Source organism: Maylandia zebra, linkage group LG18, assembly GCF_041146795.1.
Source record: "Maylandia zebra isolate NMK-2024a linkage group LG18, Mzebra_GT3a, whole genome shotgun sequence".
NCBI classification, from domain to species: Eukaryota; Metazoa; Chordata; class Actinopteri; order Cichliformes; family Cichlidae; genus Maylandia; species Maylandia zebra.
In genome coordinates, this window is record NC_135184.1 from 12,269,474 (window position 1) to 12,296,405 (window position 26,932).

A 26,932-nucleotide genomic window follows, 5' to 3' on the forward strand; every position below is an offset into this window, starting at 1 on the left:
TGTGATGTTTTGCAGCTGCAAGACAGAGAAGGGCAGCCGCTTGTGGGCTTAGCCTATAAATACAAACACTCCATTTCCATAATTACAGAGAGAGCCAGGAGCCGTCTGGACACAGGGGCACAGCAAACCCTCATCAGGGAGCCCTTAGACTCCCTTTCTGATGGGTAGAAATTATAGTAGGACATCAAAGAGCCTTAATACTACAATTACACACAGTCACTCTGCACTACAGTTTCAAAGTATCCAAGTCCGTGCACATTATGGCTGCATAGTGTCAGTGAGCAGTCGTTTTGCCCGCATCAAAGAGTGCATTGAGTGCATATATAAAAGCCAGATGGCATTTTCTAAAAAGCGTAGTCTTTTAAAAAACTTAATAAAACAGTTTTAATTGAATCAGTGTAACTCAGTTACTTTGTATAGTAAATTCACCTGCAGCAATAAAACGCAAATGCAAAGAGAGTTCAAATGCGTTTATCAACACACTGAAATTTATCATATTTTAAAACGAAAAAAGAGGAAGCACACACTGGGCCAAAAATATCTACCCAGTACATGCAAATATGTCGTTCTCATTTCACTTTTTTGTGTTCCAATATCAAACCAGACTTCTAAGACATAAAAACAATCAATGTTCGAGTCACTCTAGTTTTACTTCAAGAACTAGATTTAGAAAGAAGCATCACAAGAACAATTAAACTACCCCCCCCCCCCTTCATAACAAGATAACAAGTCTATGCAATGCTCAGCACCGGTTTCTCAAGGCCACTTGCTGTATATTCATTCTCTGTTTACCACTGAAACATTAATTTTGCAATTACACCTGACTCACTTCTTTTTATGCTGTTGTGGAAATATTTAAGAAATCAGACCTACCTCTCTCTGTGCTTGGTGTTAAAAATCACTTTTATTCAATTAAAAGTCCTTACAGTTTTGAGCAACTCAAACCTTTACCTCAAAATTATATACATAATGTGCAGCAATAACACATTACAGTGTTAACGTGTTGAAAAATAAGGCGCCGTCACTCTGTGCATGTCCACATAACAGTGCATACATTATGTGCCACATAAACCTGATTAGTGTTTTGTATGATTACAAGGATGCAATAATTCAGGCCATTTGCAGAAAAGTCCTCCCACTAGATTACTAGACAGTGATAACACAAATCCATATGAAAAATAATAAATATCCAAAAGGTCGATTTGGCTGAATAGCAGAAGTAGTAAAAAGGTGTAACAGCACCAGTATAAACAAGAGAGGTTTACACTTCCTCCATTTAATAGAGGCATTAGTTGCAGGGAGCTATTTGGGTGTTACAACAATGCAACCAATGATGATCTATCTGACAAACAAGCTGTTCGCAGAGGAAGAGCGCTCCAAGTGGACAGAGCTGGGTTCACAGGAAAGGAAGACCGTAATGAGTATCATTAGCATCTTTAGGATTTCCAATATATTCCAGTACTCTTTTAATTCATGCACTTTACTTATATAAATATTAGCTATGAAAGCATAAATGCCCAGAAACACCAGTAGCATTTAAAATGAGAATTAAATCATGCTACTGATGATCTCATAACTTGTTTAAGACAGGAATGGAGTTTTTTCCCCCCTGTCTTTTATTTGGTTGAGCTCAAAATAAAACCGTATAACTATATACACTAAAAGAAGAGGTTTCCTAAAAAATGAAATAAAACAAAATAAAAACAAAACAAAATAAATTTGAAAAAAGTCAATTGAATGTCAGCAGAGCAAATGTTTCGACTTTCATTGTGATTTTTCTGAGCGATATAAAAACAGTTTTAGGATGTATCTCACTTCATACATGACAAATTAGCTGCTTTCGTTTCTAAATAAAACAAAAATATTTTTAAAATGTTATTTTACCTTCAAAAAAGCCCCCACAAATTTGGATAAGGTAAGGCTGATTAGCCATAACCAGATATGGAGTTAGATATAGGTTGTAGTAGTCGAGTACCCTGCCGGTTTGGCTTGCGTTAAATCCATGTTCTTGGAGGATGAAGCAAGGCTTAAATCAAGTGCCTCCATATTGTCCCTGATTATAGTTTCCACATAGTTTGGGAGCAATGAACCTTAACTAGTAGCTAAATGTGGAGTCATTTGAACACAAGTACAGTCATAGCTGCAGAAACACTGGGCTCTTGCACAAGTTGGTAACAGGGGGTGCTAGTCATGTCGGGCCAATGATGGTACTGTTGTCACGAGCCTGTAGATGGCGGGCTGTAAGGAAAAGTGAAGGGGACAGAAAGTTGTGCTGGAGCACGCCTGCTCAGGTGTTCGGCATGGTGGTCTTGCTGAGAGCGATGGCCAGCTCCAGGTCCTTCTGCTCCTGGAGCTGCAGCCTCCTCAACCTCTCCCGTTCCTCATGCTCGCTCTCACGCTTGGCCCACTCCAGCTGCTCGCTCTCACTTCCAAACTGGAGCAGAGACACAAACATTAGATGTGCGCAATAAAAAGCAGGAATGTAGTCGTATAAGACACAACAGACAAAACACAGGAAGAAATATGCAAAAAATTTAAAATAAATAAATAAAAATCAAGCGTTTCTAGTTGGGCTGATTCTCAAAAAACTGCATTATTTAGCTAAATGATCTGATACATAGAAAAATACTGATCAAAAATTGAATGCAAATTAAAGACAATTAGATTTCACTTTTACGTCACACAAGACAGCAAAGAAGGTGCTGCTCCACTACAACAAATCAATGGTCACATTTCCCAAATTCTGTGTTTGGATGCAGGAATGCAGGAAAATAATTATGCTCGAGAATCACTTTACTTAGATTATGCATTGCCGACAGGTTTTTCACATGCAAAGAATCGAAAAGCACACCTTTATACAGTCTTACCTTAACATGTTCAGATCCTGGCAGAAAAACAAAAATTACAACACAGAGCTCGATATAAAAACCACAAATCCCTTTCACAACAGTCATGCTGGCATGAGGGATAAAATAAATACATATCATGTCAAGTGATACAAACCAGACACAAAAAGCTGCCATGCATCACCTCTCCACATGAGAGCACAGTCAGCCGTTAGGCTATACAAGATGGCAAATAAGCGGAAGGTGGGACATAAAGAGGGAGATTTACTCTGTTGTTCTCTGCTTTGAGGCATATCATGCTTTGACAGCGAATAAGCCTTTAGCTTGCACTTCGAGACTTGAAAAATGCTCCTCAAGTGATACCTGACCAGGCAAGTTCATGAACTCGCCAACTATGAGTTTATAAATCCTCGCTTCCTCTCAAAGGAAAAGGCAAAGATGACAGCAAGCATGCAAGCCCCTTTACCAGGTGCACAGAGCCAATCTATAACTCGACAGAGACTAGCAGAGGGACTGTCCAACTCAGTCATGCAATCATTTACTTTCCTTCTAAACCAAGCAGTTGAAAAGCTCTCACATGTTCTGTCAGTTGTTAGTTAACAGCCAGTAAACACAAAAGTTCTTTGAGTGCCTTCTGAACACACTGCTTTTGGGGCGTTAACAGAATGAGGCCCAATGACACAGAGCTGACACCTCTGTGGCTTGAACACAGCAATCTAAAGATCGAGATGAGATCAGCAGCTTGTGCAGGCAAATATACTCTACAGCAAGTACACTACACTTACAGATGCAAAATTTGCAAAACCCATAGGATAATCTTTGGATGTTTTACTCGACTGTGTCGTAAAGAAAGAGTCTGCACCGTCTGCTGTGGAGCCAACGCTCTGGAGCAGCTCTGATGGACTCAAACCTATCAGAGAAGGAAGGACATTTAAATAAGATAATATATATAAAAAAACCCAACATGACAGAAAATGCTGCTGTTAGCATCTTCATTAGAGATATTTCTCACCGATACCCCCCTTGGGAAATTGAACTCACACTTTAAAGGCTAACGCATAATACTTTGCCACTAAATATTCACAGGAAGCCAACAGCTTCATGCAAGCAGAGTAGTTACCCAGGGGAAAGCCACATTGATTCAAAAAATGTGGTTAACACCTTTTTCAGTACAGCTCACTGATGCAGTGAAGCTTAAACATGCACACGGTTGCTTTTTTGGAACTTGCAATTGTAAAAGATGGACACACCCTTGTGTACAGTAAGCACACATTTCTTATAATGATGGTACTATTAATAAGTGAGAATGTTGTTTATCTCACGGACTTTGTGCACCAATGCAGCACAGGCTGCTCCTGCAAATTCAAGGGCTCAATTTTCCGAAAAACTAATTCTTTGATTTGTCAAATTAAAAAGAATTGATTAAGAAAAAACAAAACAAAAAGAAAAACAAGTATTATTAGAGTTGTTTACAAATGCTGCTGCAACACAGCTGCAAAAGAATAAATCCAATCAAATAAAAAAATATATTAAAAGTTCTAACTGTTGAGCAACTGTCCTTGTAATACAGAAAGTCAACAGTGCCCACGGTTTGTGAGAGTGGACTTCTCACTTCCCCATCACCCTTGAAGCACGTCTCTACTCATCTCTACCCTTTTCTGTGCGGTAAAGGGGAACACTAACTTTCCCAGGCTGATGCTTCTGCTACAAGAATAAGTGCAAGGTCACAGCGGAAGGGCATGTACTGGGCATGGCTTCTAGGTAATGTGTGAATTCACATGTGCATAAAAAAAACAACACGAACAAAACCACTAAAAAAAAAAAAAAAGGATGAGAAAGTTGTTCTCAAGGCTCCTCATCCTGTACACAAGAATATCTTAACACATCACTGCGGCAGAGTCTTAATAACAGCATTATCATTTAAAGGACTCGTATCTCTGCCAGCAGCTTTCCTGTTTACCAAATCAAAAGAAGAAATTATGTTCTCAGCACCCTAGCACCTCAGTAGGGAAGTTGTTTTTTTTCTTTTTTTTTTTTTTTTCTTTTTCCACCACCATTAAGCATCAAATCCTTATTTCACAGGACGGTTACTCGCCGTGAAAACCCCCAAAAGTTCTTATGCTTTTATTTTGAGTTACATATGAGTAAAGAGAATGTACCATCATCACTGGCATATTAAAAAAAAAAAAAAAAAAAAAAAAAGTGTGATCTGTTTAGCAGATCTGACCCATTTCTATTTCCTAGTTATGAACACCATGCCTGCACATGCGCAGTCAAGTTCATCAAAAACACGTTTTATGGTATTTTATATAGATATACATTTGAATAAACTCTATGCTTACCATAGGGAGGTGCAGGCCTCTTAGGCACACTTTTCTTTGGGATTGGGAGTACAGGATTGTCCGACTTCTTCTCAGACACAAGACAAAAAGAAAAGAAAAACCATTAGCTGTATACAAAACGATGACCCCAACAGAAATGTCAGCTAAGATGTAAAGCCTCTGGACTTATACAAGGTAGACCCTTTTCAGAAATGTGATAAATTGGAAGGAAAAAAAAACAAAAAAAAAAAAACAAGACCTCAGTCACGATGAAAGTTAAATTAACAGCACGGCTTTCTTCAGCTTTAGTGGAAAACTATGCTTTATGGTGCAACTGATTCATAACTTCAAGTCTCCAGAGCTTACCTTTGACATCTGACTAAAGTCAGCAAATCCACCCCCCTTGCTTCCAAAAGAGTTGCTTCCAAAGGGGTCTGCTTTCCCAAACAAATCTGTGACAAGAGTACATTGAAATGCATTTGGAACATTTGAATACATTTATGGAAAGAGCCAGAAACTATAATGAAGTTCAGCCCCAAACCACACATTCAAAATCCTCTCTGCATCTTGCTTATTCTGAAAGGGCCTGTTTTCTATTTTCAGAAGAGGCAATGTGGCATGACCGTTTAATTTTCCATGACATTTTACAAAAAAACTGTAAAGCAGAGGTTTTGTTTAACCTGACGTATGCATCGGGCGTCATTTGGCGTCCTGTTAACTATAACCATGCCTGGCTTGTTTTGAAGCTCAGCAGTATGCCACTTAATGAAGAAAAAAAAAAAAACCTGCATTTTTTCACCGTGAAAAAACAAAACATCGTAAGAGAATATGTTTGTTGTGAGTGTTCGACCACAAAAGGCCCGTTCATGTGCAGGATCGGTGTTTTTCTTTTGCGCACAGTAACTCAGCTCAGGTCTACAGTCGACTCTCTGTTCATCTTAAACACGTGTAGCACGGCAGAGCATCAACCAGCAGCAGCCACCAACTTAAAACAACTTCCGCACCAAAAGAGGCACAGCAGTTCAACAGCAGCAAGTATAAAGACAGGACAGAGGCAGAAGGGAACTGGTTAAAGGAGTGGCAGTGTATTCTAGTAGAGAAGGACCAGCAGTCACAGAGTTTCTGTTATGCTTGGCTCCGGTTAGCCTCCTGTTTTTCCAGGGGGTGGGGGGTATTTTTAGTTGGTCAGTAGTTAAATGTGTAGGTACTCGACTAAAAATAGCCCAAAACCACAGGAAAAATTGAAGCCACAGTGAGTAAAAATTGTTTGCCCCTGGTGCTCCCCCCAAAATAAAATCTAAATCTAACACGTCACCCAGAATGGGCAAAAAGACTCTTTTAAGATGGGTTTCACAACTAAAGAGAGTTCTCATGTTTAGATGTCTGTTTTTAGAGTCATATTTTCAGTAAAAGGCTTGGAAAATCTGCTCTTATTAGTACAGGGATGACTATACGTGGAAATCGGCATGGATTCGTGCATGAAAACACGATCATACATCATCGTCTCAATAACAGCGAATGGAGAAGGATGAGTAACATATTTAAATATGACCTGTCCAACTTATGTACGACAAACTAGCTACATGAGGCCTCTTCCTGTTAAAGTTAAAAGATTTTTTTTTTGCCTCTCAAAGTACTTAATTAAAGGGGATCATCAGATTGTTACAGTTCTTGAGATGACTGCTGGTATGAGCTGGTTGCTATTTTAATAAAAGTGAAATTGAAAAAATGTTAAACTGAAGAACTCTGGGGCTATGTGCAAACAAATTATTCTGGGTTTTAATAATTTAAGATTTAAAGTCTCTTTCAGTGTGCTTTGACTTCCCATGTTGCTTCTGTACCTGAGTCCTTTGTTTTTGGGCTGTTTGATCTGAAGGAGTCACTGCTGCCAAAAGGACTTGGCTGACAAATGCAAAAGAAGGGGAAAAAACAAAAACAAACAGAGTGAGATTTAATTCAGTCAAACACATTTAAAATGTACACACTATGACCACGCCACAAATCTCTTTCTGGTTTGCTTTTCCATTTATCTGCAACAAGCACAAAAAAAAAAGAAAATCTTCTTGGAACTAATAATCGCACTGCATCTAAAAGAGCCATATTAACACTCCAAAGTAGTATCACTTGGGGAGGGGGGGGGGGGGGGGGGAGTCAATACCTTGACTGGAGGTACAGGTTTTCTGCTAAAGGGGTCTCCAGATCCAAACAAGTCTGGCCTGTCAGTTGTCTTAAAAAAGTCTTCAGATGAGGTGCCTTTGAAAGGGTCGCTTTCTTTGAAAGGATCACTTCCAAATGGATCTAGAAAAAGGACACCACCATCATTTACATCCTCTAACAAGAAAAGCTCATTAGAAGGGATACAAACTGAATGCAAGCAGCAGCTGACAGAGCCACAGTCGTTACAGAAAAAGGAGTAAATAAGGAGACTTGAGGAAGTATTCACACCTTTGAAGAGGTCAGATTTGAAGGGATCCTCCATCTTGAAGGGGTCTGCTCGAGTCTCCTTGGCAGCACTGTTGTTGTTGAACATGGCTATCCTTGACTTTAAAGAGCCCTCCTGATTAACCATCCAGAAAACAACAAATCATCAACAATCTTATCAGTAAAGCCCTTTACCAATGTACCCGGAAAATATCCAGAAATTAACTTCCACGTTACAAGTCTGGGTACATTTGCACTTCTCTAGCATCTCCAGAGCAAAACGACAAAGGAAACAAAATCTGAATCCAGATTATTAGAGAACAGAAAAAATGAGTTTCTTGGATTTAGACTAAAATTGTATTGTGAATGAATCATCCTTCATAGGTAGTTGTGGTCTCCTCACCGTACTTCTGAAGCTTCCATCCTCCCTTTCAGCAAAGCCTTCATTTAGGTCCGGCAGGTTGCTCAAGTTTCCTGCGTTGATTTCTTTCAAAGCATTGTTGTACTGCTCAATGGTCTTGGTCAACTCTTTCTGGCTCTCTTGAATCAGTGACAACTTACCACGAGCCTAAAAAGCACAAAGAATGTCAATCTACAGTATACCAACATGCTTCTAAAGAACCACACTGATATCTATCCACTTATGTCCAAAGGTAGGTAGGTTAAATCATTCACTGTCTATGAACCAATAATTTCCACTATGACAATATAAATACTGTGACCTCCTCTGGCCCTGACAAACGTTCCCCGTATCATGACAAAAGAAAAAGCCAAAACTGAAAATGAAACTAAAGAAAATCAAAAGTAAAAGGAAACATTTTTAAATATTAAAAACTAAACTGAAATAAGAAAACGGTTTCCAGACACCAACTGAAATAAACAGACTTCAAAAGAAAAATACAAAAAAATAATACAATAATTCCACAACTTAAAGGGAGCATAACAAATCTGTATCAACTGGGGCTAACAAATTTTTGGGTAGAAATGCTGGCTGTCGTTTTTAGGCAGGATTGTAATCTGGATTTATTTCAGCTAACAGAAACAAACATGGTGCTCAAATCTGATGAATGCACCAGACATTAAAGTCACTAAACTGAACTGCCTGTAAGCAGTTTAGGTGTTTTGTACCTTTAAAGGTAGGAGTACCGGTAAGAGAGTAAACGTCTGCTTCAAAATGATTATTTAAAAAAAACAAAAGAAAATAAAAACAAGTTAAATTCAAACTTGAATTTAACTTCACGTACTAGTTGAAACTTCACTAGTAGATAAGCATAAATTAGTATAAGTGTTATTATTAGTACTACTGGATATCTAGACCTTTATCCCACTTTCCAACCTGATCTTTAATCCCAACAATGCTACTATGGAGCTTGGTGGTCTGAAGTGGCACAACATCCTAAAGTAACCTGTTGCCTTTCCCTCTGAACTGACCTGACTGATCTCATCCTGGGTGGTTTTGAGTGACTTAATGATGCTGTCCAGCTGAGTCCGACCGGAGAGCAATCTCTGCTCTAGCTGTGCCTCCTCCTCTTGGACTCTATTCAGGTCCGTTTTGGTGCGACTCAGTTCATCTTCCTGACTGCGGAGGTCAGTCTCCTGTGAGCGGATCTGGCTATGCAGGGATGAAATCTTCCAAACAAAAAGAAAGGAGTTTATATCTGCAGGATCAACATCCTGCTTGCTGTTCATTTAGAAATTGTAGATTTCAATTATAAATTTTTTAAATGCAATTAGTGCTTCACTTCTTACATATTTTTTTTTCCACATCCATCTTGCACCAACAAACTAAAAGCCAAATATGCACAGCTGCCTCTAAAGCAGTTACACTGACTTTCTAAACAAAGACCTTATTGTATATGTGGTGAATGTGTTTAAAAATACTAACTCTCACCACTTTCATGTAAACAAATCTTAACCTCAGATGACCAATGTTTTGACATCTGGGGCCCGTTCTTCGTACGTCGCTCACTACATCCAAGACCAAATCATCGCGCTAACCGTGAGCTCGCTAATCCGGTTCTCCGAACAAAACTGCTGTTGACGATTAGTACAGCTGGACGCAGTAATGTGAGATCACTGGGTGTCGTAAAAGGGGCTACGCATCGATAGTAGAAACATTGATCGGCAACCCTCTGATTGGTTGGCGAAAATGTCGAAGGAGCGCGCTCGGCTCGGTAGTTTTCGGCAGCAGAGCAAGAACTCTTGAGTGAGGGATTTCAGGAGTTTCAGAGTTTAATCAGAACGCAAGGGAACACTGCAAAGGCTGCAAAAGCAAGGAGAGAGGGCTGGCAGAAAGTTGCTGACAAATTAAACTCGTAAGTAATTTAATAATAACAATAATAATGGAGTGGATTGATATAGCGCTTTTCAAGGCACCCAAAGCGCTTTACAATGCCACTATTCAGTCACTCTCACATTCACACACTGGTGGAGGCAGCTACGGTTGTAGCCACAGCTGCCCTGGGGCAGACTGACAGAAGCCAGGCTGCCATATCGCGCCATCGGCCCCTCTGGCCAACACCAGTAGGCGGTAGGGTAGATTTATCATATGACACTATATTATCCAATATTATATTACATTATATTATGTTATATTATATCCCCTTTCACATTAGAGCGACGACAGGACCCACTAGAACATGGGAACAAGTAAAAGTGAAATATAAGAATATTCTACAGAATGGTAATATTTATCACTTATATTGCTTTTCGTCTCTTGGAAAGAGACCCTGAAATAATCTGTTTGTTTGTTCATAACAGCAACCAAGAAAAGGGCAGAGCAAAAAAAGACAGGTGGTGGTCCTGCACCCCCTCGTCAACAAGTTGGTTAAGTAAATAATATCCTCACGGGAATATCGATATCTCTCTATGAGCACACTGTCGCGCTGAGCTAAAGGATCCTGTCTGTCCCACAATATACGCTGAATTCTGAAAACTCTCCTTATCAATCTTGCACCTTCCGCAATGGGTGGCTCGCGTATACGGACAGGACATGGCTGCGACAGGCTTCCCAAATCCACCTTCGCTTTTATAGCCGTGGTCTCTCATCTTGATTACACGAAGTAATTTACAATTACTACTCTGAAATATGAATTACATCTGTAATAATCACATACATGTAATAGAATGTTAATAGTACATTTCCCTTTTTTAGGAAATGACCTGTATGTATCTGTGTGAAATCAATAAAAGGATCAAGTGCTGCATTATCTTTAGTTACATTGATGTTATTTATTTATGGTGAAACAGTGGTGGAATATCGCTGTTGCTTTCGTATGAATGAAGCGGACATACCTGCGTGGCCGCGATCTAATCCTGTTTACATAAAGTAAGCCTGCTCCCGAGCAGGTTTACGCTTACGGCTCTGTTGCTATGACAGCAAGTCCCGGATGAGCTTCGGGGAACCGAACGATCCAGGATCACGTGAAATCGTCAACAATCAAATCCAGCTAACCTACTTAGCGAGGTACGAAGAACGGGCCCCTGGCCTGATATCCGAGATCGCACTGACACCAAACCATTATCAGCTTAGACCAAAAAGATTACACTACAGTAAAACCACAAATGCATGTGTACCACTGTCACCAGTAGCCAAACACAAAACCCAATAACATTTCTCAACTGAAATACATGCGCATCACTTCAGTGTGTCACATCTCTAACCTTCTGGGTTTCATCCTGGCACTTCTGCTTGATGTCGTTGAGCATTCCTTCAAGCCTGGAGCGCTGTTGGTCCATTTCCTCCAGGCGTACCTGGGCATCCTGCTTCTGGGACTCCAGGTCTTGCAAGCTGCTGCTCTCCCTTTCCAAATTATTCTGCAAGCCCTGAGGGTCAAGGAAAACCCGCACAGAGGCACATGTGTTTGCAGAAAGTATAGCTATTAGGCATGATCTTTTCTGAGTTATTAAGCCTTCAGTTCCCCTCAAAATTATGCAATTTGTGCTGGATTTGAAGTATTTCTGACAACTTTTTAAATTGTAGAATAAAACGGACTGGAATTTACTCATGAATACCATTAACTAACTTAACTTTAACCAGGCAAACTAAATTATTTTATTTTATTCAGTCTTACCTGCACATCACTGTTTTTTTGTCTGAGGGCCTCCTCCTTTTCTCTGATCTCATGCTCCAGGATGAATTTGTCTCTACACATGAAAAACACGAGCCAAACAATGGCAGAGAGGTTATAAAATGGACATCACTCACCAACAAACGACAGGCAAATGACAAAAATTATACCCAGTGTTTCATTTTTCTGTCTAGATTTGGAGGCAACATAATGGATAAGAGAAATCAGAATTAAAATATTCAATCAAAATGATCTGCCAACATTGATTTCTTTTTTACAAGGCTATGGAAAAGTCACAGAAATTAACACACCTAGTAACCTTTAATGTTTTAAATGTAAAAAGTTCAACGTTTTAGAGGTCTAATGGGCATCAGCACCGAGCAGTAAAATAAATGTATTAATGTGAACTGATGCACTCTGTGTGCTTGAAATGGAAATCAATTCACAACAATTACTTTCATCTGTTATTTCCAGCTACGGTGTTACTTTTTACTGGTATTTATTTTATTTTATTTATACGGACACTACAGATCTCCAGCGACTCATCAACTGCCCCATTTTACGTGAACGTGCACAGAGCCTGCAGCCAAATATCTGGTTTAACAAAGAATGCTGAAACCGCTAACGTGATGCGATATCTGTTATCTCTGACTGTGGTTTTCTAGTTTTGTCAAGCCACCCTAATGCAACGAGACTAAACAAAAAGAGGCTAAACTCGCTCATAGTCCTTCTGCAGCACATTCATTATGACTATGTCACTGTTGGTGCGTTATCAAGTGCCCTGTTACAAAAAAAAAAAAAAAAAAAAGGTTACTTGAGATGAATTTTTAATACTTTTTATTGGCTTATAAATGTATTTTACAGTATGCACAAATCTATTTTGAATTGTAAATGCTAATGGAACGATTGCACCTTCCATGCGCTGCAGTCTTTATACACTATTCTTTGACACTTTCTCTTAGTTGCTTCCTTCTTACACCACAAGTGTTTGGCCATAGGGTGAAAATACTGACTGCAAGAAAAAACTATTTACATCAAATGTTAACTCATGACCATGACTTCCTGGACTGCTGTCAATAGCCAGAAAAGGCCAGCAGCCAGTTAATCAAGTTGCCCAACAGGTTGTTTGTGTGGGGTCTTTGTTCGTTTTGTTTTTTTAAATTAAACATACTCTGGGCCATTTGGGGTAATGATTATATTAAACCCTGGTGCCAAATTACATTAGAAAAATGTCTCGTGATAATACAAATATATTTAACAGTCCAAAAACAGACAAAGGTGTAGTCAACTGTAACCATTTACTGCAATTCATTTTCATGTTTGTCAGCAATCCGTATAGAGTTACACAGTGAGAAGTATGTTGACAGCTGTTGAGTACAATGCATCCTGTATACAAACAGTACAATAGTATGAAAAAAAACTTTGATCTAGAACATCACCTTACTAAAAGCTTGTCTACTTTTTCCTCACAGGAAGCGAAACAAAACTGTCCCTACTGCTAGTTACGGTTTAGTGGGCTCACCTCTGCAGATGAGATATTTCCTTACTGAGGTCATCCAGCTCTTTGATACCTGTCGGCTCTGTCGACCCTGTGTAGCCGATACCGTCCTGAGGTGAGAGACATTGAGACAGACGAGTTAGACAGGAGAAAAAAGGTAGGAGAGAAGATATGATGAGGGTGACTGGAGGGGAGCACAGAAACAGTTGATTAGGACTGGGAAATGGACAGGCGAACGACGAAGAATCTGTTCTAATAGGCGAAGGAGTACAAGGAGGGAAAAAGAGGTCAGGGAAGAGGTGAGTGATATGCAGTGGGAAAGAGGTGCTCCCCACTGTTGTGTCTAAAGAAACAAAAGTCAGAGGAAGGAAATACAAACAGCTCACACAGTTAGCGTAGGAGCAAGCCAGCCAGACGATACATAAATTGCACACAAGGCTATTTAAAAGAATTCAATGCAACAGTAAATTTTGGAAGACTGTTCATTGTTAAACAGACCCATGCCATATCAAGAAGCCTAAACAAAAATATTGGGCAATTCGCAAAATTGCTGAAGCAGACCAAGACAACACATAATCTATTTAAGCTTCGTGTTTCACCTGAAATAGGAGACTATCCATGATATATAACTGATACAGATATATAACTGATAGCTGATGCCAACACCATCAGCTATTGGTTCACTTCCTATTTATAAAGTTGTTATTGGCCCAGAATTTCAGTGCATTTAAATTAAATTGTGTTTCTTAGAATTTACTGTCATGATGACATTAATCTGATAATATTAATAATAAAAGCATGATTGGTCTGAAAAGCTCAACTGGAGTAACTGATTTGTTTTCCTCACCTTGGCAGTCAAGCTTAAACCCACTTAGTTCAGACAGATTAAATTTTACTTTTACACTCATTGAAAAATAAAAAGCTAACTTCTTGGTAATGGTAATTCATGTTTTTTCCCCCCAGATAAATTTAAATAAAAGGTTACATGCTGGTTTACTTGATTCCCCACTTAACAGTGGCCCCATTTCACTACTCATATTAAAAATTATTTGTTCTATTATATCCTCTTTAATATAATAGAATTTGTATTCTCTTATGCTGCGTTTCCTTGAAGATCAAAAAATGTCAAGCCAGTGATGATGACAGCAGGTGGCAGCACTTTAAATGTTCCCATATTATTGTTCACCTTCTCTTTGGAACAGAGAGAGAGAATATAATAGAACAAGAGCGCCACCTTGTGGCAAAGGCCCAACTACTCACAATGTGCACCTTAAAAAAAGAAACCAAGTTCTGGTCTCACAGAAGGCAATTTTTAATAAGCACTTTGTTAAAAAAAAGAAAAAGAAAAAAAAAAAGAAAGAAATTGTAATAAACTGGCAAACCGACAGATGAAGAAGTGGTTGGAATATGGTATAGGCAGAACTCACAAAGCCCATAGCTGATGATGCAGATCGTTCTGATGGAGGGATCATGTCAGGAGTGAGAGCAGAGGGAGGGTCGATGCCTTTATTGACCTTTTGTTGGATCAAATGCATGGCTAGAGCAAACTGCTCCTCGTTCAGCTTGCCTGTTTGTTTTGTGTCAGCAAGTCCCCTATGGAGGAAGAGGAGACATTTTTCTCACCCTATTACATACTTCTGAGCAATAATATCAGCAATTTTTACAAATATAAATCCCCACTGAGTGGTTACCACGGACAAATGGTCCATTTTATGCTGGTTAAGTGAGCATCCTTTAAATCATTAAAAAAAAACAAAAAAAAAAAAAAAAAAAAAACACTTCTGTTCCACTTCTCTAGACCAAATGTAGTCATTTGGTTGAACTCAGATGATTTGAACATTTATATACACTATAATACAACTTCATACAATATAAACAATTTTAATATTTGCACTGCCTTTTAAAATTGTAACTACACCCTACTCTTGCGTACACAGCATTCAATTTACTTTATTATTTTCTATTCTTAGGTTTATTTTATTTTTTAGTTAGTTGTGTATTTAGATGTGTGAAGGGAACTTGCAAAGTAAGAATTTCATTGCTCATTGTAACCATTTGTGTTTTGCAGTGTATATGACAATAAACTTCTTGAATCTAATTTTAAGTGGCCACAAGATGGTGCTATATAGCTTTATCTGGGAGAATCCTCCTGACTATGTTTGCATTTTTAAAAAAGAGAAGAAAAAAAATCGACTTCCCGTTCAAATCGACTTTAATTTGAATAATCTGGTATTGATTCATTTAAAATTAATTTTTAAATATAAATGTATTTTGCCATAAAAGCCAGAACCTCCGCTAAAAGCTCACAAAAACTTTTCAACAATTGCCAAACAGCTAAAACAGCAAATGATTAAAGAGCAGGTAAACGGATTTTGCAAAAAGATGTAAACAAAGCGTCGTTAACCCGACAGCTCGTACATGGACATGTCGGGTGCTGAAAGCCGACATCTGACAGATTCTGAACTGCAGGCTTCGTCACTCTCTGCCCAATATACTTCTATACTTCAAGACCAGTTTCCCATTAAAAAACTATTTTCTGCATTACTCACTTGCCTATTATGCACCAGTCTGTTGTATACATTGTTGTCAGCTTCTGATTTTTTCTCTCCCCAAAATAACCTCCGACAGCGATAAAACCGCTGAAACTTTGCTCTGTTCTGCTTCAGCAGCATCAGTCTTTGTACAGGTAATGTCCACATGTTGATTCGTGGTTTTCTTTAGTTTTTGATCTACTGCAGCATATTTTCAGGGGGGTTATATGCTATAAAAGATCAGGCCTGGAAAATCTCCTTCACATTTTTCTCTGTTTTATCCTCAGTTACTTTGACACAAAGGCATCTGCTGTGATGCTTACACCTCTGATAACGTCTCACACGTGTCAGTTCTGGGGTTTTTTGTTTGTTTGTTTGTTTTTTTACCTCCTTCGTAATTGCACAGAAATAGTCAAATAATTTGGAATGATGCATTTTTAACTTACAATGTTTAGAGAGTTCATTCAACAGTATACATCCAAGAGGAATTATCAGAATTATAATATTTCTGACCGAGTCAAAACTGAATCGAATCAAAACAGGACGAAGTGTAAAAATGTATGAAAATGTTGACATCTTCACCAATTTAACACAATGGCAACAAAAAGAGTTAAGTCTATAACTTTTTGAACAATGAAACAGTTTTTGTGACACCAACACAGTGGATTTTAAATGTACACGTTAAGATAAAAACCCAGATAAACCTATCAGAGAGATAGCAACAATTTTAGGACTGGTCAAATCCACAAACTTGTTCTCTCCTAATAAGAAGAAATGCTAATGAAAGCTCAGGAACACCCGAAGTTCATGATGACAGAATTATTTCTATGGTTATGAGAAATGACCCATCATTTTTCATATAACCAAATCAAGAACACTCTCCAGGAGGTACACATACAATCAAACACCTTTATGAATGTGTAAGCAACACAGTGCCCAGTGCAAATGGATAATAACGCAACACAAACTGCAAAAGAGCCCGAATAGTTTCTCAAGGGCAAGAAATCGGATATTCTTTGATGGCCACGTGAGTCACCTGATCTCAACCCAACAGAGTATGCTTTTCAGTAACTGAAGACGAAACTTAAGGCATAGAGAGCCACAAACAAGCAGCAACTAAGGGTGGCTGCAGTAAAGGCCTGGCGGAGGTTTTCAATGTAGGAGAGACAGTATATGGCAATGCCCATGTGTTCTAGACTTCAGGCAGTCATTAACTGTAAAGGATTTTTATCCTAATAATGATTAATGTAATACTTTTATTGATTCCCTTATGAATGAAAACTGAAAGTCTGCACTTCAACCATATATGAATTATTGTATTTTAAAAGCCACTGTGAAAGTGTAATGAAGAAAATGTAATTTGCTTGTGTTTTCTTACACTGTAGTGCTTTGGGAACATGTTATTCACAACATACAAAAAAAAAAAAGAAAAGCCCCAACAAACAAAATCTCTAAATATGTCTGAGCTGTGGTCTTACCATATCTGTGCGAGCATCGTCTGGGAGAGCGTACAATTCATGAAGAGCTCGATGACATCGCCGCCGTTGACGAGGCCGTCATTGTCAGTGTCCGTGTTCTTGAAAATTTCTTTATATTTCTCTCTGTCAGCCACTGGTACAACCCAGTTCACCGCCGGCTAGAGACAACAGAAGACATTGTGTGATATGAAATGATGAACACAGCATTCAGTATACAACAAACACACAGTTCTTCTTCGGTGCAGACAGGTGTACTTCACGCAACAAGAGGAATTTGTGAATCTGCACAATGAAATGGTTAAAACAGATCAGTAAAAACAAAACCCCCCCCCAAAAAAAACACAGTCCTCAGCTAGATGGAACTGCATTTGTAGGATGCTTTCTCACTGCCCTATCACAAACATTCACACAACTGTATAACATACACAATACATTAAAACTGTAACTAATCAAGCTAATAAAAAATACAAAAAATATATGCAAAAAAATGCAAGATGAAATGCATACCTTGCATTTTATTTCTGTCAAAAAAACAAACTATTAAAAAACAAAATATAAAATAAAGCGTTTAAAGAAGCAGAAAGGGCCATGAATTAAAAAAAAAAAAAAAAGACAGAACAACATAACAACTGATCAAGTGGTCAAGGTACAAAGGTAGTACAAGTATTGCTACTCGTTACTTTCAAGAAAACCTGTTTCTCCAAAACTGAAATCCCTGAAGCTGTATCCTGGTAGAGAGAGGTTGGCCTTTGAACAATGCTCAGAACAATGTGGCAAAACAAGTCTACCCATTTGCAACAAAAGACAGTTAATACATGGCAACCTAGCTTGTTTAAGAGTTAAGAATCTGCCCTTGTGACACGTAGAGAGAACCAAGAAAAAAAATAAAATAAACAAATGTAGTGATTTTCCCTCATTACATCAAACGAATAGTCATGTGACCATTCGTTTGAAATGCATGGTCATATGTGATATGATCATTTAAAGTGCTTTCCACCAACATCAGCTTCAGAGAGCACTTTATTATGTGCTTCAATTGTATGCACATATCCAATTTAAAATCATCAATTGACACAATATGTTTCTCTTTGGACTGTGGGAGGAAACTGGAGGACTCAAACACTTATGAAGGTAAAGGTACAACATGCAACCTCCGCAAAGACCAACCCTAGGAGGTCCAAACCCAGAAACTTTTTGAAGCAACATCGCTGTGCTGTCCATTACATTGATATTATATATTAGGTTTAATCACATGACTCAACGGCCATAAAGAGGCATTTGCGCATCTTCGACTAATAATACTGTCCACACAAGCAATGTGAGGCAACATACCGGAGAACTGGACTTAAATGACTGTTTTGGAGAAAGGTTGGCAGCACCGGAGCCAAAAAGAGCAGCAGTGCCGAGGGGAGTAGTGTTGACCAGAGGAGAAGTGCTGCGTAAAGTTTCTTTGAGAAGAGCTGGACCAGTTCCAAGGCCAGACAGAGCAGGCAGCACAGGAACAGCACCTGGAAGTCCAACCCCAGTCTTCTTCCTCTTAGAAGGGGGGATAAGGGAAGCGGGTAAACTAGTGGGGAGCGGCTCCTTCTCCATGGTGCGATACACAAGATGCAAAGCCTGTAAAATGGAAAGTATAACCAATTAATACAAATAAAGAAGGGAACCCAGATAATATGTCAGTACAGAATCACAGTTTACCACGGTGAATTCTTCTTTGTCCAAGTGTCCATCTTTGTCCACATCACTTAGGTCCCAAATCTGCACAAACAATGAGTAAGTGCTCAATTTTAACAAACTGTTAAAATTACAAAAAAAAAAAAAAGGCTGCATAGTAGTACTTGACATGTAACATCACCTTTCCTAACACATCCAGAGGTAGCTTGGAGTTTATCAAAACTGGCCTGACTTTATCACCAGAGAGGAGGCCATTCACAGGTAACAGACTCTCAAAAATTCCCTCAAACTTTCCCTTTTCATCAGGCTGGGAAATAAAGAAAAAAACAACAACAACAACAACAACAACAACTCAAGTTTAAGTGACAAGCCCATTTTTCTGTGATATCCTCATGACAGTTCTTGAAACCTTATAACATTTTACCTTAATGGCCCACTGTGAATCAGATGCTGTTGTTGAAACAGTTAGTAATGGGCTGCTTGTATCTTTCTATAAGAAAAAAAGAAGAAATAGAGTGAAATGAAATGCATCAACTTATCATTTTCTAAGACACTAAATAATGAAGTTTTCATATGATCCACAGAAATAATTCCCATAACATTATTGATTAATTCAGTTCTTTGGAGTTATTTATAATTATCATTATTAATTGTAATTATAACTTACAAATTTGGGTGCAGCTAAGTTTTGGTTGAGATTGTGAAGACTTATGTCATTTCCACCCTGCGCAGATGCCACCAGCCTCAAAGCTATGAAGAAACCCTAAAAAAAAAAAAGAAAAAAAGAAAAAAAAAAGAGGAAGAAAGCAGAACAAATCCTGTTTTTTCTGCATGTATCAGCACGACAATACCATCAAATTTACAAAGAAATTCTGCGTTACCCGCTTGTCCAAATAGCCTTTTCTTTCTGAATCTGCCAAATCCCAAATCTAAAATACGTACATAAATAAATGCAAAGGTACAAGATTTTAGTTAGGTCAAATACATGACTGTGTGTTGTGTGTACATGTAGGTGACACTGTTACCCACCTTTCCCAGTGTGCTGTCTGACAGGCCAGACTTCTTAAGAAACTGAGCTGCATCGCCAGCTGATATTTTGCCTGTGTTTCCTGGGTCGAGCTATAAAGAATCATGAGGAAATTACCAGGAGGATACAGAGGACAGAAGTGTCTTTAAGAATGGGGTTACATAAAAGATCATACAGAGATGAATGCACAGTAAATGATCTGAAGTGAGGTGGGGAGCAACAGCAAACAACGTAGACCTTACCAGTCTGTAGTAGTTTTCATAAACTGGGTTTCCACTTGATAACTAAAGGAAACAAATTACAAATGAATGTGTATTAAGCATCAAATATACTAAATTAAGTTGCTAGAAAACGAATGGCTAATTTCAATGGCAACAAACTTCCAACATAGTTAGTTCATAAAGTAAAGGCCATCTTTTTTTTTTTAGTTGCCACTTAGCCGTGTTTTGTTTTCAACAACACCACACTCTACACTAGCTTCATTACTGTCTTCGCCAGCAGTCGCTTTCCTTATCCTTTAAAGCGTACACTAACTTTGCTATCCTAACCTAGCTAACCCTGTCAACTTAGTTGACAGCGAAAGCTTAATAAAGCGTTCACAGTAGTTTATATTCATCCTATCTTATGAAGACCTAAAGCAGTCAGATCACATAACCGCTGTCGCTGTCAGATGTTAACGCTTTCTAATAAATTTTATTACTTTTCTTGAGCTGTTTGGAGTTGTTACCTGACTCAGAGTCATGAACGCCGCCATATCTCCTGGTGTCTCGGGAGTGCGCACAGAGTCCTTAAAGGGAGCGGGCGCGAGCGCCTGGGGACCGGCGGGGACCGCGGTTCCGGTGGGTGTGGACACCGCGCCCTTGTCAGAGCTGCAGAGCAACTGCGCAAATTTGAATCCTATTAAAATGAAATGAGGTTTTCATGCCTGGGATGGTTTGCATGTGTGGTCAGCAGGTGTCCAACTTTACTTGGGACTGCACGGCATTTTTTAACCCCTAGTGCCGGGGTTTTGTCAGAACACCGGTCCTACAACGTCTTACATTTTCATTGGCTGCAGACAACACGTGGGTCTTACAGGGATGACGTCGCTGCTGCGTCTCTATTAAAACCCCAAATAACTGTTTTACAGAAATTTAAGACATACACGAGTGGATAAAGCCCATAAATCCAAGCTTTAGTGTCCTTTAAGGTCTCTAATGAATTAGAAAAACATTCAGTTTAATGCAGTCACTGGATTGACGCTAAATAGTTTCAATTATGTTTTAATTTTTCAGATGTCCCTTAGTCCCACATTCATTTTTCCGAGATGTGGTACACCAAAAAATCATACAAACAGGCAAATTTTATGAAGACTTATGTTTCTGTTGTTTTTACAAACACATTTTGTTTTCAGTTTTTAAGTTCACACCAGATAATTTCCATGGCTATTTGTGAACTACATTTCAGAACCCACACACACACACACATATATATATATTTTTTTTCTTAGGTGAAGTGTAATTGTAGTTAACCCAAAGACACATGGATTACAGGCCCCCAAATACTAGCGTTTTCTATACTTGTCCAGAATTTTTTCTGGGGAAGATATAATGAAGCAGGCACTAGATATCATTAACATGTATGGTCTCCTTGACATGAAGTGACTTTCACAGTATGAATATTTTATCTATTGCTCTTGGGTGAAACAATAAGGAAAAAAATAGTATGCATTTGACAGTGTTTTTTTAAAATTTCCAGCTTTTTCTGTAAAAAAAAAAAAAAAAAAAGTATATTTATTCATACCAAGCTTGGATATAAACAAACTTCTTAATTGATTGAATTGAATCTTTAGGAGAGTTTTATTCACAGATAGAGGAAATGAAACTTCATTTGACATTCCTTTTTGAAACAGTTGGCATGGAGTCCACTAATTTACATCTAAACCACAAGCAGTGCTTCTAAATTGTGAACTCTCACACACAAAATATCAGTGGACAATAAGGTTATAATCTTTTAATAAAAACTTTGGTATCAATAACATTCTGTCCCATAAAAATAAGACACACACAGGGGCTCACCACCGGTTTGTCCAGACTTTCAAAATATGATGCAGGTCCCATCAATTCATTCCTAATCAATTAATTCAATTCAGAGTGTGGGGACAAAAGAAAAAGACAGTGCTGCATACATAACCAAAAGAAGTCATCATAGTATTGATTTGTCTCTTCACATATTTTCTTTTTTTTTTTTTTATGGTCACAACTTTTGGTTTATGCTTTGTATGTTCTGTTTCAGAGTTAACGTTGAAATCTGAGCGGCTGATGTTCTTAATTTAATATAATTACTACATTTTCAGCTCTTTCAAACACCCTAAAAGAAAAAAAGAGAGAAAAAAAAAAGAGAGGGTATTTGCAAAAAAGTAGACATGCAGACCACAGACTGCATAGATTAATCTTATATACAGTCTGTGGTCTAGTTTAAGAGAATCAAAAAAAAAAAAAAAAAAAAAAAAAAAAAAAAAAATCTAGCAAACAGCAGGTGACGGTTTATAGTTATTATCTGTTATTACAAAATAAAGAATGTACTTTGAGTGGAAAACCTTAGAATTAATCCAGCAGTTCAGGGTTAAGATCAAAATGAAAGACCCCAAGTATGTTACAAACCATTTGCCCCCCACCCCCTTCCAATCTACTGCAAATCACCCTTTAGCTGGGTTGTGTCCAAATCTCAGGGAAAGGATGCACAGCAGCCACAATACCCCTGGGAAATATAGGACAGTTCCTGAGGGAGCACACCCACCCCCAAAAAAGGGAAAAAACAAAAAAAAAAAACAAAGAAATTCTATGCCAACAACCCTTCAAAGCTCATCTTTAAGCTTTCCTTCTTCTTCATCTGTTTCTGAAAGTGCCTCGTCTGTGTCTTCTTTCGTTTCTTCTTCTTCCTCCTCCTCCTCTTCTTCTTCTTCTTCATCTTCATCATCAGCAGCTTCAGTGTCCTGCTCTTTGTTCTTCTCCTCCTCCTCTTTTCGTTTCAGGTCATCTTGCTCCTGTTTCATTTTTCTCTCTGGCTCCTGTAAGGAATCACAAACAACAACAACAACAAAAAATCAAGTCTTTTAATCACAGCAGTAGTTCATAGGGGCAGACTTTGTGCTTTGCATGAACAACAAGTTATGAGTTAAAAAGAATAAGGCCAGACCTTTGTCACACCCCATGTCTCCTTTCCAATCTCTTCTGCCTCTTTCACGTCATCTGTAATCAGGAAGTTGTCAAAGATTGTACCAGATTTCACCTGAGGAGGAAGGGGGGAAAACCAAAACTGTTAGACTGTAGCTCAACTGCCGCTACCACATACCTTAAAGATGAACCGTGTCTCACCTGCCAAAGATCAAGACCCAAAACACCAATGTTGTCAAACTTGTAGATGTTCGAGTCTGGGCTGTATTCAGGATTGTCAATTTCAGGATGCACCCAGGCTCCTTTGTAGTTGGGGTTATCAATCTGCTTGGGCTTCCATTCTCCCTGAAATACAGGAAGTTAAAAAGGGTTATCAGTAATGCAATTTAAAAGCATTTTAAGTATTTTATATATTAATATTAAAGTATTTTGGTGATCAATTTCTAGCCTACTTTGTACTCTGGGTTGGGGATCATGGGTGGCTCCCACTCTCCGTCCATATCCTCATCCCAGTCTTCAGGCTTTTTAGCATCAGGATCTGGAATATTCTCGGGCTTGTCCCAGTCCTAGAGAAAAAACACAAAATACTGAGGTTAAAATACACAACTATTTGCACAGAGCAAAGTAAGAGGTGGTAGAATGACTGTACTGAGTTTACTCACCTCAGGCTTTGCGTCACTAGGATCATCAATCTTGGCACGGTCATCCCAATCCTCTGGCTTCTTGGCTTCAGGGTCCTTAATTTTCTTAGGAGGCAGAAAGTCCCAATCATCCTCCAGACTCCCAGATTCCACCTTCTCATTATCGATTTTTACTTCATAGGTTTGATCTGGATTCAGGATTAGTGTGTACAGGTGGGTCAGCTCATCATCCTAGAAAGAAAAAGCAAAACAAAAAAAAGAAGCAGGGTTTAGACTAAAGCCTTTGGTGCAGAAGCAGGTTTCCATTTAAAAATATGGACTTCAAAACACAAGAATTACCTTGCATTTAATCTCTTTCTTAATGAGATTATTCTTGCCTTTGTAATTAAAAATTACATGAACTTTCTTGGTGCTGTAGCCACAAATGTCAGGGCCTAGGGGAAAGGAATAAAATTAATTATTACACGTATCAAATCCAGTGACAGCTGGAAGCACTGTAAATCACACAGGTCATTATTACTTACCAAACATAATGTAGTAAGAGGATTCTCCATGCATTTCAGTCTGCTCCAAGTCCGCAGGAAAGACCTTCACGTAGCCACCACCACAGTCGATTTTCTGCTCATGCTTGACTGTAAACTGGATGACCAAAGGCTTACCCTCATTGCTGAAAGAATCAAAACGGGCAGAGGCCGCATAGAAACGTGCATCCTGGCTTGTCTGCAGACCTGAAAATGAAAGTATCAAACCAAAACTAAATATATTTTGTTCAGCTTTAAACAAACATAAAGTAGGAACCATAATGGAAATCAGACATGAGGGCACTTTGTAGGAGCTATTCGAGACATTACTACTGCTTATTATGATCAAATGACTCATTTTCACTTCTAGAATAGAATTTTTTTTTTTTTTTTTTTTTTTTTTTTTAAACAGGAACACATTAAATGTCAAGTGCCTTGCTGCCATTTGGACAACAGTAAACGCTATTTTGATCAAAAGAAAACTTTGTAATGAAGATTTACATTAGAAAGTCCGAACATGTACCTTTGTCTTTCTCTGCATCGCCATAGAAGTCGCCAGCCGTGAGCTTCCACTCTCCGTAGTCTGACTTGTGCTTGGAGTTCACCCAGCGACTTCTCCATTCATCTGTTCAGAAAACAACCAGTAAGTTTGCTGAGGATTAACACTACCGGGCCAATAGAGCATGGTACGTCATGAAAATCGTCTCACAATTTCCCAGTAATTGTAGATGCGACGACAAATTGTCAATGTCGAAATTTAGTTTCACTAACTGCAACTTGGACGACGATTATTAACTGATATCGATATTACGTCTGCTCCCTTCGACCTTAATGAATGTTGCCAATTATCAATGGACTTTTGATTATTTAACGGGGAAAGGTGATATTTTTGAGAGGACTCACAGTCTAGACAACAATTTTTGTGACACAACGATGTCTGAAAGTCAAGCTAACAGGCAGTGAAGTGCTAACCTTGCAAAGTTATAAAAATTCTCTGCACAACTTACCACCATCCAGAAACTCTTCCCGAAAGTAAATCTTCGCATGTACACAGTACACTGCTAATATTACTGCAATTACTCCTAAGACTTGCATTTTCCCCATTTTCAGCTCAACTTTCAGCAGCTCTGCAGGAGCGTCGCCGGGCAGGACAGCAAAAAGACTGTGCAGGAGGAAGAGAGGGGAATATTTTAGAGTTGCTCCAGCGAACAGATGTCTACCCGCTATTGGACAAACAGACGGTGTGGCTGGACCAATCACAGTAGACCACGAAACATATGTCCTGTCCGTAGCCTGGTCCAAGATCAGTTGTTGTTTGAGTTATGTCGGTCGTGTTGGTGCGGGAACCACCCTGTAGAGGGTGGTAATAACAAATAAAGAGTGTAAAGTAATGACTGTCTTGTGAATGTTTATTTATCTGATGTGTTTCAAGAGGACGGTCAGCAATACGACTACAAGAAGTCCCCCCAAACTATGAAAAACGCTTTGAGAATGTGTTTTACGTTTACTGTGAATATTAACATTTATAACGTGTGGTAACGGTTGGGCTCGTGACACCTCGTTTCAACTGTTGCGTTAACAGCAGGTATCAGTAACGGCTCATAACGACTGCAGGACTTGGAAGTGATTTCCACGATTGTAAAACGGGAAACAAAATACTATTTTTTACTTAAAACAAAACTGGCACAAACATGTGCCCAACAGAAAGCTACCATTTCTCGAATGACCACGCTTTGGTAAGGGCAGAATATATATATATATATATCAAAGGTTAGAATTATATAAGTAAGATATGACCTCGATAACAAGTCTCCAACTTGTAATAAATAATCCAGTTAGCTCGTTCAGATGGCAGTAAAGCTAAAAGACTAAAGAAAGAAGAACGTTTTATTAATTATATTATCTTCAGTGCCACTTTGATTGAAAAACAGTTCTGTTTTACTGATACAATTTTAATTAATACTTTGCTCAGCCCTAGACCATCACACTACCACCACCAAGTGTGTGTGATTTTCCTTTAATGGTGCTACATTAGTTTTATGTCAGATGTAATGAGACACAAACCTTCAAAAAAATGTACTATGTATTTTACAAGAGTCTTGTGGCTCTTCAGGATGTTTTTTTTTTAATGTTTGTGTCGTTTGTTTGTTTTTTTTTGTTTGGTAAATGTGAGACAAGCCTTTGTGTTCTTGTGGTCAGCGGTGGGTTTTTTTTCATTGAAACTCTTCCATAGGTGCCATTTTTGTTCAGTCTCTTTGTTATTATTGACCCTGACCCTGCCTGAAGCAAGTGAGGTCTTGAACTAATTTGCTGTGCCCGCCACTCCTTGAAAGGTTCCCCACTGTTCTAAGTTTTCTCCATTTGTGGATAATGAATCTCACTAAAGTTAAGAAGAAGAAAAAACAACCTTAAAAATGGCTTTGTAACCCATTTCAGACTGACAGATGTCAGTGATATCTTGCTTTTTTTGATATCTTTTAGCCAAATTCACTTTATTCTATTGTATATAGTACTTTACTGTTGTTGTATAGTATGTTATTCTAGGTTATCTTATCCTATTCTGTTGTGTTTTTCTTAACTTATACTGCTCTTAAACTTAAACGTACTCTCTGTTGTAACCAAAAAGTTTCCCACGTGTGGGACTAAAAATGGTTTATCTTATCTTATCTTATCTTATCTTATCTTATCTTATCTCATCTTTGTCAGACAGATTCTTAAATGGAAATGATTCAAATGGTCTGACAGTAAG

At 38.5% G+C, this 26,932-nt stretch overlaps 3 protein-coding genes across 4 annotated transcripts in view; 1 reads left to right on the plus strand and 2 right to left on the minus strand.

Moving 5' to 3' along the window:
• Positions 1–885: 885 nt before the first annotated feature.
• Positions 886–20,743, minus strand: eps15l1b (epidermal growth factor receptor pathway substrate 15-like 1b). Of its 2 annotated transcripts, XM_012920207.5 has the most exons (23): positions 20,594–20,743; positions 20,109–20,150; positions 19,869–19,958; positions 19,721–19,768; positions 19,507–19,602; positions 19,264–19,329; positions 19,021–19,146; positions 18,864–18,923; positions 18,498–18,782; positions 17,166–17,323; positions 14,584–14,749; positions 13,181–13,266; positions 11,662–11,734; positions 11,252–11,413; positions 9,020–9,217; positions 7,992–8,156; positions 7,613–7,724; positions 7,326–7,465; positions 7,009–7,069; positions 5,534–5,619; positions 5,189–5,255; positions 3,632–3,756; positions 886–2,434 (listed from the first exon to the last, which is right to left on the minus strand). In XM_012920207.5, exons 1-23 carry the CDS (start codon positions 20,618–20,620, stop codon positions 2,288–2,290), a joined length of 2,586 nt encoding a protein of 861 aa, XP_012775661.1. In that variant the 5' UTR covers positions 20,621–20,743; the 3' UTR covers positions 886–2,287. The 2 variants fall into 2 exon arrangements, with proteins under 2 accessions (XP_012775661.1, XP_012775663.1); XM_012920209.5 differs by lacking the exon at positions 3,632–3,756 and having other exon boundaries at positions 2,292–2,434; positions 20,594–20,741.
• A 1,335-nt stretch (positions 20,744–22,078) lies between these two features.
• Positions 22,079–25,360, minus strand: calr3b (calreticulin 3b). The gene is made up of 9 exons (XM_004555324.4): positions 25,191–25,360; positions 24,707–24,808; positions 24,187–24,390; positions 24,002–24,096; positions 23,684–23,893; positions 23,474–23,587; positions 23,223–23,366; positions 23,044–23,136; positions 22,079–22,915 (listed from the first exon to the last, which is right to left on the minus strand). Exons 1-9 carry the CDS (start codon positions 25,285–25,287, stop codon positions 22,703–22,705), a joined length of 1,272 nt encoding a protein of 423 aa, XP_004555381.1. The 5' UTR covers positions 25,288–25,360; the 3' UTR covers positions 22,079–22,702.
• A 395-nt stretch (positions 25,361–25,755) lies between these two features.
• Positions 25,756–26,932, plus strand: part of LOC101468210 (dynein axonemal heavy chain 8) — a 37,173-nt gene continuing 35,996 nt past the window's right edge. The window contains exon 1 of the mRNA XM_004555381.4: positions 25,756–25,919. The gene's annotated coding sequence lies outside the window, so the exon portion shown is untranslated. The remainder of the gene's footprint in view (positions 25,920–26,932) is intronic.